This window comes from Gorilla gorilla, chromosome 4 (assembly GCF_029281585.2).
Source record: "Gorilla gorilla gorilla isolate KB3781 chromosome 4, NHGRI_mGorGor1-v2.1_pri, whole genome shotgun sequence".
Taxonomy (NCBI): domain Eukaryota; kingdom Metazoa; phylum Chordata; class Mammalia; order Primates; family Hominidae; genus Gorilla; species Gorilla gorilla.
Genome location: NC_073228.2, coordinates 49,976,571 through 49,991,568, shown reverse-complemented (window position 1 = coordinate 49,991,568; position 14,998 = coordinate 49,976,571). Strand labels below are relative to the sequence as shown.

General features: G+C 43.4%; 1 protein-coding gene across 16 annotated transcripts in view; it reads left to right on the top strand.

Annotated features, from left to right (window-relative positions):
* Positions 1-14,998, top strand: part of ATP6V0A1 (ATPase H+ transporting V0 subunit a1) — a 63,863-nt gene that overhangs the window by 16,607 nt on the left and 32,258 nt on the right. For 9 of the 16 annotated variants that reach the window (XR_010133613.1, XR_010133612.1, XR_008680121.2 and 6 more), the window contains exons 6-10: positions 2,253-2,356; positions 3,098-3,224; positions 5,306-5,388; positions 7,673-7,766; positions 11,767-11,979. Coding sequence is in view for 12 of the 16 variants with exons in the window: in XM_031011762.3 (XP_030867622.1) it covers positions 2,253-2,356; positions 3,098-3,224; positions 5,306-5,388; positions 7,673-7,766; positions 11,767-11,979 (621 nt within the window). In the remaining 4 variants the exon portion in view is untranslated. The remainder of the gene's footprint in view (positions 1-2,252; positions 2,357-3,097; positions 3,225-5,305; positions 5,389-7,672; positions 7,767-11,766; positions 11,980-14,998) is intronic. The other 7 variants (XR_010133614.1, XM_031011764.3, XM_031011763.3 and 4 more) reach the window with 1 other exon arrangement.

Below are 14,998 nucleotides of genomic sequence, written 5' to 3'. Positions count from 1 at the left end.
ATGTTGTTATTAGAGAACCCAGATACCCTTAAGACAAGCTTGTCCAGCCCATGGCCTTCAGGCCTCAGGACAGCTTTGAATGTGGCCCAACACAAATTCGTAAACTTTCTCAAAACATTATGAGATTTTTTTGCAATTTTTTTTGAGCTCATTAGTTACCATTATAGTGTATTTTATGTGTGGCCCAAGACAGTTCTTCTTCCAATGTGGCCCAGGGAAGCCAAAAGATCAGACACCCCTGCTCTAAGATTTAGATACTCTCAACCACATGGTTTTAGATACTGCTTTAAAGACCTTCAGTTAGTGAGTGGTTCTAGTCATCCTAGTTTCTCACCAGGCACAATTTTACTTAAAAATTTGTAACTTTTCTCTCTAAGATAGAATTCTTAAGTATAAAGTGGTGAAATTAGCAATTCAAATATTATCGCAAGTTTCTGTTGAGTTTTAATTTTGTTGTTTTTTATTCTCAGAGAGTCCTAGATAGAGTCTTTGAAGTGGTCTAGTTGCTAAGTACTGTTTGCTTTTCCATCAGTTAGAGCACATGTGTTTGCATTGAGTCCGATATTTAGGGTTGACTTAAACCACGTCTTGTGAGACATGCAGGCAAGTAGGATGGAGTCTTGTGAGTAGTAGTCAGGCTCACTGGTTTTTGCCAAGGGATAAACCAAGAACAAGTTGAAATGTTGTAATCATCGGGATCCTGAAAACAAGTTGCTTGTAGTCAACTGATTTGATTGCAAGTAGAAACTGAAAGAACCCCCTCAACTTCCATGTAACAGCAAGTGGTAACCAGTGTCTCCATGATCTCATCTTAAACTTTTCCAATCTCATGACAGTATTTCTCTGCGCTTCTGGTGTTGATCCTTACTTCCCAAAATGATTGCTTTCTATTTTTTAGGCCTTCAGACTTATCATCTGGTTTATACACAGTTTTTCCCCCTTTTTGCTATGTTTATGATCCCATGACTTTATCAAGTTATGGTCCCTGTGCCACTTTTTAAGAGTGTGGCTGACGGGTAGAATCAAATTGAAATTTGGAATGAAAATGATAGAGAAAAACTCTTCTGACTTTTTGTCTTATTGTGCTTTTCAAGAGGGTGATTGTTCTGGTTTACTCCTAGTTTTTGGTCAAACAAGTATTGCCTGGGTATTAGAGTTGGGGAGATGAGGCAATGGAGAAGTTGATTGGACTGGTTTTTGTTTTGTTTTGTTTTGTTTTGTTTTGTTTTTTGGAGCAGCTTCTCCTTTCTGATGGGAGTAAAGGGTGGTAGGATGAGTTGGGTAGAGAGAGGCTAGGAAATGTAGACCTGCGTGTGGGAAGATCCTTCTTCATTTCATTGTATAAACTGTCATGGTGGAAGTCATTTTAAATCTTACCAATTAAACCAGCCCACGAACTCTAGTTTGGTTTATTATCTGTTGTTTTTCCTTCACTTTACTTGATTCTTGAGCTGTGTTCTCAAGAATCCTACAACTGTAAAGCCTATGTGAACTTATTTAGAAGATTCCTAGTCAGAAAATGGGACATTCAGATATGTTTTTACAGGCCTGCCCAGCTATTGTGCTTCTTATCCTTTTGAAGACATAAATACTCTTTAAATCCTATGGCTTGGATCATTCTATAAGTGGCCATGCTGAAAGTTCTCATATTCTGAATTTTAAAGGGGCTGGAAACGTAGATACCTGGAGCTGCCCCTTCTGTCTTTCTCCAGACTTCACAGCATTCAAAGACAGTGGCAATGCCTTGCTTCTTCCTTGGAAAGAGAGCCTCTATCTTTCACATTCTCACATAGGGAAAATTCTAGTTTGTAGCTGCCTAGAAATTAAATGTTGAGAGTATCTGTAGAGCCTCTTCATTATTGCACAGAAAGAAGAGATATTTTAGCTTCCTATCTACATGCAGAGGTATTTCCTGGCACTTTCATCATTCATTCAGGGAAACATAGGAGAGAAAATGGCTTCCACAAAGTAACAGATTTATACATGTCACCATCACTTAATTTTTTTTCCTTTTGTTCCTTATTTCTAAAACCATTTCCCCAGATGCTTTACTGGGGCAGTTATGCTTTCTTTACCTCAAATTTATTTTCTTTGTTTTCATCCCCTATTCTTCTTGTCTTTTTATGGATATATCTTGTCTTTTGGTGGTTTGTTTCTTTTTCATCCTTATTTTCTGAACCTGTCTCCTGGTTCCTCGTTCCCTGCATGCCACTAACTATTTTCATTAGATATTAATTGATTTGTGAATTCAGGCTGAATTGCATCATCAGCAGATGGCGGATCCAGACTTGTTGGAAGAGTCCTCATCCCTCTTGGAGCCAAGTGAGATGGGAAGAGGCGCGCCTTTAAGACTTGGGTAAGTGCCATGTCAACTTTTCTGTATTCAGTGGGGCCATGTTCGTCTCTTCTGTTCAGAAGAGCAGTGAGACTGGGGATTCACTTGCTACCAGGATATGCCCTCTTCTGAGCCTATTGAGATAGTCCTACAACTCTGGATTCATGCCTGAGTTGCTCTGTCAGCTCTCTGCTGGGTACATAAGTGAAGCTGGGAATAAGACTTGTATTAAACCAACCCAAATGTCCATCAATGATAGACTGGATTAAGAAAGTGTGGCACATATACACAATGGAATACTATGCAGCCATAAAAAATGATGAGTTCCTGTCCTTTGTAGGGACATGGATGAAGCTGGAAACCATCATTCTCAGCAAACTATCACAAGGACAAAAAACCAAACACCGCATGTTCTCACTCATAGGTGGAAATTGAACAATGAGAACACTTGGACACAGGAAGGGGAACATCACACACCGGGGCCTGTTGTGGGGTGGGGGGAGGGGGGAGGGAGAGCATTAGGAGATATACCTAATGTAAATGACAAGTTAATGGGTGCAGCACACCAACATGGCACATGTATACATATGTAATGAACCTGCACGTTGTGCACATGTACCCTAGAACTTAAAGTATAATTAAAAAAAGATATATATATATATGTATATATATATATATATATATATATATAAAAGACTTGTATTAAAACCTTCCATCCCATGACATGGAATAGAGCTTCCAATCTGCCTCTTCTCCCCACAGCTTCGTGGCTGGTGTCATTAACCGGGAGCGCATCCCTACTTTTGAGCGCATGCTTTGGCGGGTATGCCGGGGAAATGTGTTCCTGCGACAGGCTGAAATCGAGAACCCCCTGGAGGATCCTGTGACTGTAAGACAAGGAGATTGCATCCTGTGGAGTAGGTCTTGTAAAGGGAGCCCAGAGCAGTAACGTAGCATGGGGCCACCTGAATCCAGTGCTTCCACAGAGGAGCCATTATCTTTATCTCTGCTCTAATTGGAGAATTTGAAGTACTTCCTCTTAGTTAATTCCTGTCATATATACATATGGATGTATGATGTATACATGACATATACATATTTTCAGGTTTACCCGTGTAGATGTTATTCTGATTGGAAATTTTTATTTTCACTCATTTGCCTTTTATGAAAATTAACTTTAAAGCAAGACATCTGGTTCCAAATTTGGTAATTTTTTTTTTTTTTTGAGGTGGAGTCTCACTCTGTTGTCCAGGCTAGAGTGCCGTGGCACGATCTCGGCTCACCACAACCTCCGCTTCCTGGGTTCAAGCGATTCTCCTGCCTCAGCCTCCTGAGTAGCTGGGGATTACAGGCATGCGCCATGATGCCTGGCTAATTTTTTTCTGTATTTTCAGTACAGACAGTGTTTTACCATGTTGCCTAGGCTGGTCTTGAACTTCTGATCTCAAGTGATCTGCCTGCCTCGGCCTCCCAAAGTGTTGGGATTATAGGCGTAAGCCACCATGCCCAGCCCCAAGTTTGGTAATATTCATGTATAAAAAGAGAAGGAGAGATTTCCTAGACTGTGATCTTAATAAGCTGATGAAATTTTACTTGGTAAAGTTTTTTTGTTTGTTTGTTGGAAGGATTAGAAACTTAGTTTAAGAATAGATATCGCACAAAATAGGATGATCTTCCCCACCCAGTACTTCAGGAAGTAGAAACAGTTTAACATCTTGGCATTTGCCGTAATGGGACAGAGTTTATCATCTAAACCTGCATTTAGGTATGGTGAGTCCTGATTTCAGGGGGTACAAGTGAAGATAAATGTACTGCAAAAATTTTGCTTTGCTTTTGTACTAGTATTATTTAGAAACCTAAAGTTAGTTTTTCTGTTCTAAATTATCTTGTGAATTTCTTAAATTCATGTTCTTTACCTAAAAAGAGAGAGATTGAATTGTGAGATTTCTCAGATTGGGTGGGCTGTGCAGCTGCAGGGCTTTCATCCTCCATGCCGTGGAGGAGTGTGGTGACACTTCAGGTGAACCCCCTGCCTAGGGGTGTAGTTTCACAATCTTGCCAAAGGCCATCAGGTTGTGGAAACATTGTAATTTGTAGTCACATTAATAAGGAACTTTTCTCAGGAATATTCAGTCAAGTTTCCTCTTGGCAACAGAAAGGTTATTTTATCAACAAACCCAGAAAGGGGGACCCTGGATATCTGTAACAGAGCAGGCTGCACAAAGAATGGGTTCTAGTTTAGCCTACAGAATTTAGGGATTTCAGACCCTTGAGCCTAATTTTCTTCACTCCTCATCCCCTTTTATCCTTCTAAAGTTTTGTTTGTTATTATAAAAGCTCTACATGCTGTGTATGACTATGAGAAAATACAGGCAACCTGAGACAATCCTGGTTAACACGCCATACACCTTTTTTTCTGATCTTTCCTTCCAGTCCTTGCATCATACTTCAGGTATAAATTTGGTATTTGGAATGGATTACCTTCCTCCCTGCCCCATAAAGTCCAGATTAGCTTGAATTGTGAGATTCTATATCAGCATTCTTTCCAGGGACTCAGTTCCTAGTAGTTATTCAGCCCCTTTTATCTAAGAATTTCTAAGTCCCAGAACAGACAGAAATGGCTTCCTTCTCTTTTCTCTCCTATACTTTCATCATTCAGGCAATATAAGATTTAAAGCTGAATTGGTAAATAAGTCTAAACAGTGCTAAGAGGAGCATCATCTTAGCTTCAAGCTCCTGGTTGAGTCAAAAAAACAAATAGAGAAAGATTTTTGTGAATTAGAGATTATAGGGCAGATGTTCTTGTAGTGAAGCTTAGGAAATGGAGTGAGGGTAGTGGTTAAAGTGCAGGACTGCCATGTCCTTAAAAGATGCCTGTTGTTCTTGCATCACCAAAAAAGTGGGTTATTTAAGAGATTTTCATCCAGATACAGAAGTCTGAACTCTTGTTTTTTTTATTCTGGGGCCTAGGGCGACTACGTGCACAAGTCTGTGTTTATCATTTTCTTCCAAGGCGATCAGCTGAAAAACAGAGTCAAGAAAATCTGTGAAGGGTAAGAGAGGCATGCCTCTACCAGGAAGTGCACAGCCATGCTGCCCAACTGTTGAGTCTTAAAGTTCACAATAGTGAAATACAAATCCTTTTTAGTCTACCTCAACACAGTTAATTTTAATAATGTTAGGGGCTATTTTAATAAATTAGAAATAGCCTGAATTCATTTTTATTTTTATTTTTGTTGTTCAGACGGGAGGTCTCACTCTGTTGCCCAGGCTGGAGTGCAGTGGCATGATCACGGCTCACTGCAGCCTTGACTGCCTGGGCTCAGGGGATTCTCCTGCCTCAGCCTCTAGGGTAGCTGGGACTACAGGCGTGTGCCACCATACCTGGCTAATTTTTTGTATTCTTTGTAGAGACGGGGTTTTGCCATGTTGCCCAGGCTGGCCTGGAACTCCTGGACTCAAGGGATCTGCCCATCTCAACCTCCCAAAGCGCTGGGATTAGAGGCGTGAGCCACTAAATTCTTTTTCTCTTTTTTTTTTTTTTCTGACCGAGTCTCACTCCACGCCCAGGCTGGAGTACAATGGTGCGATCTTGGAGCACTGCAACTTCTGCCTCCCAGGTTCAAGTGATTCTCCAGCCACCCGAGTAGTTGGGATTACAGGTACCTGCCACCACACCCGGCTAATATTTTTTTTTGTATTTTTAGTAGAGATGGGGTTTTGCCATATTGGCCAAGCTGGTCTTGAACTCCTGACCTCAGGTGATCCACCCACCTCAGCCTCCCAAAGTGCTGAGATTACAGGTGTGAACCACTGTGCCTGGCCCTAAATTCATTTTAAAAAATACCATCAGAACCACAGTTGTGGCCAGATACAATGGCTCATGCCTGTAATCCCAACACTTTGGGAGGCCAAGGCAGGAGGATTGCTTGACCCCAGGATTTGAAGACCAGCCTGGCCAACTTAGTGAGACCCCATGTCTATAAAAAACTAAAAACTGAAAAAAAAGGACCATAATTTCCTTAACTTGGGGAAAGATAACTCTTAAGGACTCATGGTTTATAAATGCCATATTATTCTGGGACAGTGAGTCTCCATACTTAGTATAGATGCTATGTCCTTAAATTTTCTGAAATTCTGCCTTAGGGACAGATCTTTTTTTTGAGACAGAGTCTTGCGCTGCCACCCAGGCTGGAGTGCAGTGGCACAGTCACAGCTCACTGCAACCTTCACCTCCAGGGTTCCAGCGATTCTCCTGCCTCAGCCTCCTGAGTAGCTGGGACTGCAGATGCGTGCCAGCACGCCCGGCTAATTTTTGTATTTTTAGTAGAGATGGGGTTTTGCCATGTTGGCCAGGCTGATCTCGAACTCCTAATCTCAAGCAATCTGCCCGCCTCAGCTCTCAAAGTACTGGTATTACAGGTGTAAGCCACTGTGCCTGGCCTTTTTTGTTTGTTTGTTTGTTTTGAGGCAGGGTCTCACTCTATTGCCCAGGCTAAAGTGCAGTGGCATGATCACAGCTCACTGCAGCCTTGACTTCCTGAGCTCAGTTGATTCTCCCACCTCAGCCCCATGAGTAACTGGGACTACAGGCATGTGCCACCATGCCCGACTAATTTTTGTATTTTTTGTGGAGATGAGGTTTCACCATGTTGCTCAGGCTGGTCTTAAACTCCTAGACTCAAGCAATCCACCTGCCTCAGCCTCCCAAAGTGCTGGGATTACAGGCGTGAGCCACCGCACCTGGTCTAGGGGCAGAATTTTTTCCATGCCATCTTACTCCGTTAATTTACAATATAATTTGCTTTACTTTTTTTTTTTAATCTCAAAGGAATTTCATACTACAGAGAATGTCAAGATAGTTCGGATGCTATAATTGCTCCGTCTGCAGGTCATTTCACGTAAGTGTTGACTTAGGCCGGGCATGGTGGCTCATGCCTGTAATCTCAGCACTTTGGGAGGCCGAGGTGGGTGGATCGCCTAAGGTCAGGAGTTCGAGATCAGCCTGGCCAACATGGTGAAACCCTGTCTCTAGTAAAAATACAAAAATTAGCCAGGTGTGGTGGCAGGCGCCTATAATCCCAGGTACTTGGAAGGCTGAGGCAGAAGAATCACTTGAACCCAGGGGCAGAGGTTGCAGTGAGCTGAGATCGTGCCATTTCACTCCAGCCTGGGTGACAGAGTAAAACTCTGTCTCAAAAAAAAAAAAAAAAAAAGTGTTGACTTAATACATGGGTCTGACCTAATCCTGTTTTGGTCCTTCTGGTACATTAGGATTACTTTCTGAGATTATTTAAATTAGATAAGTTAAGAAACTTCGATGTTCCTGTATTCCAGGTTCCGAGCCTCACTCTATCCCTGTCCTGAGACACCACAGGAGAGGAAGGAAATGGCTTCTGGAGTGAATACCAGGATTGATGATCTCCAAATGGTATGCAGAAGGCTGGAGGGAATTTGTTTTTGTGAAATACTGGAATACGAGACCATTCTCCTTCCTTGAAACACTGATATCCTATAAGGCACCTGTAGCAAACCAGGATACCAAAAAAAGAAATGTCCATGGGTAATATGTCCTTCTGGGAGCTGAGAAAGTATCAGGGAATGATGGTTAAAAATAGCATTAGCCATCCTCAAATGAGACAGGAATGCAAAGCATCTAGAATCGTTGTTGCCTAGCATATTCAATTCCTCTCCACCTCATGGGTCTGAGATTTTTTTTTTTTTTTGAGACAGAGTCTCACTCTGTCACCCAGGCTGGAGTGCCATGGCGCTGTCTCAGCTCACTGCAACCTCCGCCTCCTAGGCTCAAGTGATGCTCCTGCCTCAGCCTCCTGAGTAGCTGGGATTACAGGCATGTGCCACCATGCCCGACTAATTTTTGTATTTTTATTTATTTTTTTGAGTTGGAGTCTTGCTCTTTTGCCCAGGCTGGAGTGCAGTGGTGTGATCTTGGCTCACTGCAACCTCTGCCTCCCAGGTTCAAGCGATTCTCCTGCCTCATCCTCCCAAGTAGCTGGGATGACAAGCATATGCCACTAAACCTGGCTAATTTTTGTATTTTTAGTAGAGACAGGGTTTCACCATGTTGGCCAGGCTGGTCTCAAACGCCTGACCTCAAGTGATCCTCCCACCTTGGCCTCCCAAAGTGCTGGGATTACAAGTGTGAATCACTGTGCCTGGCCTAATTTTTGTATTTTTAGTAGAGATGGGGTTTTACCATATTGGCCAGGCTGGTCTTGAACTCCTGGCCTCAAGTGATCCACCCGCCTCAGCCTCCCAAGGTGCTGGGATTATAGGCGTGAGCCACTGCGCCCAGCCAAGTCTGAGATAGTTTTTTTTGTTTTTTGTTTTTTTGTTTGTTTGTTTGTTTGTTTTTGAGACGGAGTCTCACTCTGTCACCCAGGCTGGAGTGCAGTGGCGCGATCTCGGCTCACTGCAAGCTCCACCTCCCGGGTTCACGCCATTCTCCTGCCTCAGCCTCTCGAGTAGCTGGGACTACAGGGGCCCGCCACACGCCCGGCTAATTTTTTATATTTTTTAGTAGAGACAGGGTTTCACCGTGTTAGCCAGGATGATCTCGATCTCCTGACCATGCGATCTGCCTGCCTCGGTCTCCCAAAGTACTGGGATTATAGGTGTGAGCCACCGCACCCGGCCGATAGTTTTTATAATAATAATTTTTTTAAAGTATGCTTAGTTAAGAAAAATATATATCAAACAATCTAAAAAGACATGAGAAGTCAGTTCTGCCCTCTCCCACACACCCTCCTGAGGCAGCTGGTCCCAATAGCTCGGCATGCATCCTTGTGGTCACCTTTGATCTTAACCACACAGACTAGCCAAAAAGCTCTGGTGTGACTTTTGTACCCAAGAAGAGACTGTGTTGGAGTTTTGCCAAATTGCAGTAAGTGTGGTTTATGCACACCACGGTTATCACAGGGCTCTGAGGGAGGAGTTGTGAACTATGTGTACATGGAAGGAAAGGCTGGTGAGTGGGGCTTTGTTCCCTTTGAAAGAATGAAAGTGATGATTGCTCCCTTAGAATATTAATAAACATACTTAATCCCAAAGGCAGTTCCTTTTGGCAGTGGCAGAATTGTCAGGAATTGTCAGGGGTATGTTGTAACTTCCATTTCTTTTTTCTTTTCTTTTTTTTTGAGACAGAGTCTTGCTCTGTCTCCCAGGCTAGAGTGCAGTGGCGCGATCTCGGCTCACTGCAACCTCTGCCTCACAGATTCAAGCGATTCTCCTGCCTCAGCCTCCCGAGTAGCTGTGATTACAGATGCCTGCCACCACACCTGGCTAATTTTTGTATTTTTAGTAGAGATGGGGTTTTGCCATGTTGGCCAGGCTGGTCTTGAACTCCTGACCTCAGATGATCTGCCTGCCTCGGCCTCCCAAAGTCCTGGGATTACAGGTATGAGCCACCGTGCCCAGCCTGTAACTTCCATTTTAACTCTTAGTGACCTCCATCATATATGACCCACCAACCTGACCTATTGCTGGCTCCTTTGAGATACACTTAACCTGTTTAACCAGAGAGAGAGAGTTTTAGAACTGCTGGTGAGTGATAGGCTATATTAGTATATTCTGGGTTCTAAGGCTGTCTTAATCTCCTTCCAGACCTATGGGTAGATTTAAAGAGTATATGCGGTAGTCATTATAACTGACCAGAATTTGATTTTTTAAAAACCTAGCTGTAGGAACTGAAAGTTTAAAAAGGGATTGAATACCAAGGAATGGGATGAGGAAAGAGAACGGCAAATAGAACATTGCTTGCTAGTTTCTTTAGCATCCTTCTAGAAGAAGGGTTTTTTTGTGTTTTGTTTGTTTGTTTTGTTTTAAAGACAGATCTCACTCTGTCACCCAGGCTGGAATGCAGTGGCACAATCTTGGCTCACTGCAGCCTTGACCAACTAGGCTCAAACAATCTGTCTCAGCCTCCCAAGTAGCTGGGACTACAGGTGCCTGCTGCCATGCCCAGCTAATTATTTTTTGGTATGTTTTTGTAGAGATAGGGTCTCACTATGTTGCCCAAACTGGTCTGGAACTCCTGACCTCAAGCAATCCTCCTGCCTTGGCCTCCCAAAGTGCTGGTATTACAGGAGTGAGTAATAGTAATTGTGAAATAGTCCACAACCAGAAGGAAAGAAAGTAGCTATCTTCAAGTGATGTGTTTCCCTAGCATGACATGGCTTTGCTTTTAAAAACAAAGCAAAACAAAACAAAGGAAGTCACCTTCCTCTGCCCAAGACAATTTTTCAGGGAGTAGTTACTGCTTTGTTCTGAACTAACTTGAAGAATTGTCTATGATGGAGACTTGTGCTTTGGGTAGCTTGCCTAATTTCTTCCAATTGGAAGCAACAGGCTTAGCCACACCTGCTATTAAAAACTTAAATATGGGCTGGACACGTTGGCTCATGCCTGTAATCCCAACACTTTGGGAGGCCGAGGTGGGTGGATCATGATGTCAGGAGTTCGAGACCAGCCTGACCAACATGGTGAAACCCCGTCTCTACTAAAAATACAAAAATTAGCCGTGCATGGTGGCGCGCGCCTGTAATCCCAGCTACTCAGGAGGCTGAGGTGGGAGAATCGTTTGAACCCAGGAGGCGGAGGTTGTGGTGAGCCGAGACCACGCCACTGCACTCCAGCCTGGGCCACAGAGCGAGACTCCATTTCAAAAAAAAAAAAAATTAAATATTTGGTATTAAGCCAATGGAATGTTAAATGTTCCTGTACCTTCCTCCCACCTTAGTCTTGGCACTGTAATTCCTCTGAGGGAAATCTGTACTGATTTCAAAAGGATCAGTACTGAACCATTTTTTCCTCTGATGAGAAGCCTGACATAAAGGTAACACCTTAGCTGCCCTCATGATGGCAGTGGTATGTGGCAGTCCAAGCCCCCTGTAAAGATCACAGGTGCTCCTGATCCCATGGCGTCTCCTGGCCCATGTTCCCAGTGTTGGCTGGTGGTGGTATTCAGCACTGCCTCTTTCCACCCTCTCCTGATGCTGGCCCATGTGCAAAGGATTCTGTGTGGATTTGTTCATTTGTCAGCTCCTGGGCTTGTGATGCCTACTGAGTTACATTCCCCACATAGAAAGTCGTTGCTCTTTAATAAGCCAAGTTAAAGGCAGTGACCTACATTTGTTGTGCCTTGGATTGGTGGTAAGATTGAACATATATAGAAAAGCTAAAAAACTATTTTCTCAGGTTTCTTTTCAGGTTGAAGCTAAATAAAAGTGAATGTTAGTAACTAGAACTCTAATTTCTTGTAATTTGGAAAAAAGAAACCATTCTAGCCAGAGGAAGAAAAAGACAATTCCCTGGCAACTCTTTTCAGAAAGCTATGCCTCTTTGCCATTCATACCCTGAGATCTAAAACTGGTGTTAAAAGGATCCCTCGCTTGTTCCTTTTCTCCCCAAAGGTTCTGAATCAAACGGAGGATCACCGCCAGAGGGTTCTGCAGGCAGCTGCTAAGAACATCCGTGTCTGGTTCATCAAAGTGCGGAAGATGAAGGCCATCTATCACACCCTGAACCTGTGCAACATAGATGTGACTCAGAAATGCTTGATTGCAGAGGTCTGGTGCCCTGTCACCGACCTTGACTCCATCCAGTTTGCACTCAGAAGGGGCACGGTGAGTCCCCAAAGCTAACAATGCAGCTCGTGGCCAGGAAGAGAGGTTCCCATCAATAGTAACATTAATGTCATTTTTGGCCGGGCGCGGTGGCTCATGCCTGTAATCCCAGAACTTTGGGAGGCCGAGGTGGGCAGATCATGAGGTCAAGAGATCGAGACCATCCTGGCTAACATGGTGAAACCCCGTCTCTACTAAAAAATACAAAAAATTAGCCGGGCGTGTTGGCAGGCGCCTGTAGTCCCAGCTACTCTGGAGACTGAGGCAGAAGAATCAAGTGAACCTGGGAGGCGGAGCTTGCAGTGAGCCGAGATTGCGCCACTGCATTCCAGCCTGGGTAACAGAGCGAGACTCTGTCTCAAAAAAAAAAAATAAAAATAAAAAATAAATAAATAGTAACATTAATGTCATTTTTATGGCATTTCACCTTCAGAGTTCTTTAATATATTTATTTGTCTTTTAACTTGACAGCACATTTCATACATAGCCTGGCATATAATATGTATATCATAGCATAGCATAGCATATCTTTATTTTGCATATGTGGAGACTGCAGTTCAGAGAGCTGAAATAATTTGGCCATATGCCCATGATTCTTCAGGGTTGCTTATGGCCAGGGCATCAGTTTCCTGATGCCCTCTCTGTATATGACTGTTTCTGTTTAGTAGTTAATTAGAACAACTACTCTGTCCACAGAACTGCTGTAAGTGCCTGGAGGAGTACAGAGATGTATAAAACATGCCCTCGAGTATCTTACAGTTTATTAGGAGAGTTCCAACTATGGAGTTGGAAAAAGCTTTAAGCAGGTGGCATTTGATCAGGTCTTTGAAGAATGATAAGTTGTTGGTAAGACTGCTGAATGAAGAGAAGAAAACAAAGGCAGGAAGTATGGTTAGACCATGTATGTTTGGACAAGAACAGGATTTACAGTGGGTTAGCTGAAGAGAAGTACCTGTCTGCATCAGGTAGTTTGGAACTTAATTGTGAAAGGTTCTTAAATAATAGCTTAGAAGATTTAAATTTTATTCCAGAGGAAGTTGAGAGACATTGGAAGTTCTTTAGGGGTAAAGGAACATGATCAAAGCAGTTTGGGTGGTTTTTTACATTTTTTATTTTGTGTTTGAGACAGGATCTTGCTTTGTTACCCAGGCTGGAGTGCAGTGGTGCCATCTCAGCTCACTGCAGCTTCCAACTCCTGGGCTTAAGCAATCCTCCCACTTCAGACTCCCGGTAGCTGGGACTACAGGTGCCCACCATCATGCGTGGCTAATTTTTTGTAGAGACAGGGTTTTGCCATGTTGCCCAGGCTGATCTCAAATTCCTGGGCTCGAGTGATCTGCCTTCCTTGGCCTTCCAAAGTGTTGGGGCCAGGCGTGGTGACTCACTCTTGTAATCCCAGCACTTTGGGAGGTTGAGGCGGGTGCATCACTTGAGGTCAGGAGTTTGAGACCAGCCTGGCCAACATGGCAAAACCCCGTCTCTATTAAAAATACAAAAAAGTTAGCCAGGTATGGTGGTGGGTGCCTGTGATCCCAGCTACTCAGGAGGCTGAGGCAGGAGAACCACTTGAACCCAGGAGGCAGAGGTTGCAGTGAGCTGAGATCACGCCACTGCACTCCAGCCTGGACAACAGAGTGAGACTCTGTCTCAAAAAAAAAAAAAGTGGGTCACCACGCCTGGTGGATCAAAGCAGTTTTTTTGTTTTTTTGGGTTTTTTTTTTTTGAGATGGAGTTTTGCTCTTGTTGCCCAGGCTGGAGTGCAGTGGCACGATCTCGGCTCACTGCAACCTCCACCCTCCACCTCCCTGGTTCAAGTGATTTCTCCTGCCTCAGCCTCCTGAGTAGCTGGGATCACAGGCGTGCGCCACCACACCCAGCTAATTTTTTGTATTTTTAGTGGAGATGGGGTTTCATCATGTTGACCAGGCTGGTGTCAAACTCCTGACCTCAGGTGATCCACCCGCCTCAGCCTCCCAAAGTGCAGGGATTACAGGCATGAGCCACTTCTCCTGGCTCAAAGCAGTTTTAAAAGAGTAATCTGCTGATAGTATCTAGGTTGGATTGAGGAGTGAAGAGATTCTGTAGGTACGGGTTCAGTTAGGAGGTTATTGTAGACATAGAGTAGTAAATGATAAGGATCCCCAGGTAGGACTTGACAATGGGCAAAAAAATGATGAATTGTGAGATGTTCTGCAGGAAAAATCAACAGGGCTACCTGGTTCCTAGCAAGGTGCAGGAGAAATACAAGGAGAAAGATTTAAACATCTTTTTGAGGCATCAAAGCTGACTGGCCAGGAGAATTAGGGTTCCAGTGATGGAAGTAAATGTTCAGCCAGAGAAGCTTATTGATTGGGGAGAGATGGTAAGTTCAGTTCCGGTCACACTGAGGTCTATGTGGAAATGTCAAGCAGACAAGGGAACAAAGCTAAGGAAATGGGAGTCATGAGAATGGAAGGGAATGAGACCTCCAAGAGGGAGGTCATAGAGAGAAAAAAAAGGTTGGGGTCTTGCAATGCTATGAGATAGGCAGAGCAGAAATAACCAGCAAAGATAGAAAAGGAATGGTCAGCGAGCAGGAGGAGAACTCCTAAGGAAGAAAGATTTTCACCAAAGATCTCCAATGTCAGCGGCGTGCATGGGGGAGAGAAGCTCTTTGGTCAGGAGCCAGTCACTTTGCATAAGCATGCTCAGCCAGACTGCAAGGGTTCAGGAAGTTAAGAGAAGGTAGTGAAGAAGGAGAGCCAGAGAACATACTTTGCTTTCTCCATGAAAGGGGGAGAACAACTTTCATAAAAAGGCAGATATGGAGGAAGTTCCACATTTTCTTTGGTGACATATTTTAAAGTTAAATTTTTTTTCACATTAAGGATGTATTTCAGAGGATCTAACAGAAATCTTCCATTATAAATGTTATACCTTTTCCCAGTTTTCCCAAAAGCTGGGAAAGATAATCTAGTTTTATTTTTAGGTTTATTAGTGTTATTGAGATATAATTTACATGAAAGAAAATACATACATT